This window comes from Apis dorsata, unplaced genomic scaffold (genome assembly GCF_000469605.1).
Source record: "Apis dorsata unplaced genomic scaffold, Apis dorsata 1.3 scaffold_37, whole genome shotgun sequence".
Taxonomy (NCBI): Eukaryota; Metazoa; Arthropoda; class Insecta; order Hymenoptera; family Apidae; genus Apis; species Apis dorsata.
The window spans coordinates 788,190-790,765 of NW_006263339.1; the positions used below are offsets into that span (position 1 = coordinate 788,190).

General features: G+C 37.3%; 1 protein-coding gene across 2 annotated transcripts in view; it reads left to right on the forward strand.

The window, feature by feature from the left end:
• The window catches only part of LOC102680554 (cysteine-rich venom protein-like), a 105,916-nt gene that overhangs the window by 85,165 nt on the left and 18,175 nt on the right, over positions 1-2,576 (forward strand). For both annotated transcript variants that reach the window (XM_031512802.1, XM_031512805.1), the window contains one exon: positions 1,438-1,574. In XM_031512802.1, the coding sequence (XP_031368662.1) occupies positions 1,438-1,574 (137 nt within the window). The remainder of the gene's footprint in view (positions 1-1,437; positions 1,575-2,576) is intronic.

Consider the following 2,576-nt stretch of genomic DNA (forward strand, 5'->3'; position numbering starts at 1 on the left):
TAAGAAGGATTCTACTCTATTCTCGAATAGAATTCAACTTTCGTAATAATTAAAAAAAAAAAAGTCGTACGTATTTTTTAACCCACTTTTAAAAAATAAAGGGATATAGCGCGTATAACTAAATTAAAAATCCGATATATAAAGGCCGGTAGCAACGCTAACTAATTGTTTCGCAAAGGCGGAAGAGAGTCGGATAATAAGATTTTTTTTTTACGAGCACTCCCTTATATCAGCTATTAACCGGTGCGCTCGTGGCTTTACGAACCGGTTGCATCGCGGACGTTCCGCAACCGAGCGAAATACGGCCGAGATCGGGGTGATATACGAGGTTTTTATAATAGACGCTTTCCGGCCCCTATTGTTGGACGGTAATTGGGCAAAAATTACACGGAGGGTGTATCACGACTTAAACGCCGCGGTGGTGGTGTAGAAATGGCCGTTCACCTTAAAACAAGTGTGACCCATTGTTCTCGGACACGGGCGTAACTTGGTTTAATAACCGAGCTTTCGTTTGCTCTATCAACGATGGAATAACCCATTGTTGGAATTTCTTTTGTGGAACATTTAACCAGGTTGAAGGATGAAATCTTTTATCAATTCTCTTTTCCTTTTTTTTTTTTTTTTCAAATACTTTTGTTTAATTTTATATAGGATACTTTATATATATTTAATTTTGAAATATCAGAAGTTAGCACCAATTTCTTGAAACGATTGTTAAATTGTAACATCGTTTAAAAAATTTGTTTTTTCCCTTCTTAGAATCGTATAGATATTGGCTGAATCTGTAATTAGTATAGTTTTCGATGTAATGGAATCTTTCAATTGTCTATCCTCACTTGTGATGATAGAAGGAAGCTCGAAAGCTTCTGATCGTAAATACGAAGAGAGAATTCAGATATTATTCGAACTTACTTTTATTATTTTTATTTTTGTCTTTGATGCACGTTTTACACGAAAGGATAGAAAAAAAGTTCGAAGTGCCAAGTTTGGTATCGATACAGGCATCATCGTATATATTATTATATTTATAAAATTAATACGAAGAAGAAAAACGTAATTACAGAAATCCTTCTACAAGAAGAATTTATAAAAAAAAATATATATTCACGTTTGTGTTATTAAAAACAGTTAACTCCCCTCGCATCATATTCGAAATAGGGAAGCTTCCTCTTCCCCCCTTCGTTTCGACATGGACGGCAAACAGGGTAAAGGGTATGAAAATAGAACGTTATTGCTCGTTTCGAGTTGGCGTTGTCGATATTCACCCTTTAAAGCGGACACTTGTTCCATGGTCGAAAGGGAAGGAAATGGAGCAACGCGTGTAAAGAGAAAGGGAGATGAAGAGGGTAAAGAGAGAGAGAGAGGGAGAGAGTTTTATTGACAAGGAGTATCGGTTATCGAGACGTTGTTGAGAGGAACGTTTGCCTTTGCTTTCAGCGCCGAGGCTCTATGGGGAGAGGGTGCCTGTCAAGCTGCTGAGAACGAGCAACAGCAAGGTCCGACAGAAGATCGTCGATACCCATAACTATCTTCGCACCCAGGTCAAGCCTCCAGCTGCTAATATGCTGGTCATGGTGAGTCATCTATGTATGTTTCGTACATCGTATTTTTGTTCCAATTTCAAATTTCGATCCTCTTTTGTTCGAACGTATCCGTATAATCGATGCACGTTCTCCAATGTGTGTTTAAACGATATTATTTTTTTGTATTTTATAAAAGATATAAGAAAAGAATCAAATGATAATAATTGTAATAATCTATAACGTTATATTATTATATAAGAGAAAATTTTACAAAGTATTATCAGATTATTGTACTTTTAATACAGGATAACACGAATATAAACTAGTTAGTTTTTAGTAACAATTGTATTAGTATGAGAAAGATAGGGAACTATTACCTTAAAAGAAAAAACCACCTTCCACTAAAATACACAAAGCCTTAGCCTAACGTCAAATCTTTCATCGTCTATTCCCCATAATTCACACCTTCACAATCTACTTTTCTTCTTTAATCTACTTTTTGTTTCCTCTTACCGAAATATCGCATAATTTCTTTGTCGCGTGACTCAAACTTGTCCCAAGCGCAGCACTTGTGCGCTGGTCAACGACAGATGCTGAGTCATCGCTTTTTCCCCCCACCACGGGTACCGAGTGGACATTTGGAGGAGAGGGGAGAGAAGGATTAGGTCAGCGCGTTTCTAAGAATTTCGATCGCCATTCATCGTTGGCGCGTCCGTGCATTTTAAACGGGCGAACTTTAAAATCTCCCCTCTCTTATCTCGGCGACGAATCGAGATATCGACGCGAAACAAGCTCGCGTTGCACTCGACTCAGTCGTTTCTATATATTTCGATGAATTATATACGCGGGATATACGAATGGCTAGAGTTTGGTTAGGAAATCGTTCGGTGTTTTTATTTGGAATTGTAAATTGTTCTGGTATCGTTGGCCTGGAATTAAATGGTCTGCAATGCTGGAACTTTTTACGTATATTCGGATTGAAAGATGGGATTTTTTTCGTTTAATTAGAGTTTGTTGTACGCTCGATTCTCCTCTTCTTTTTTTTTTTTTTTT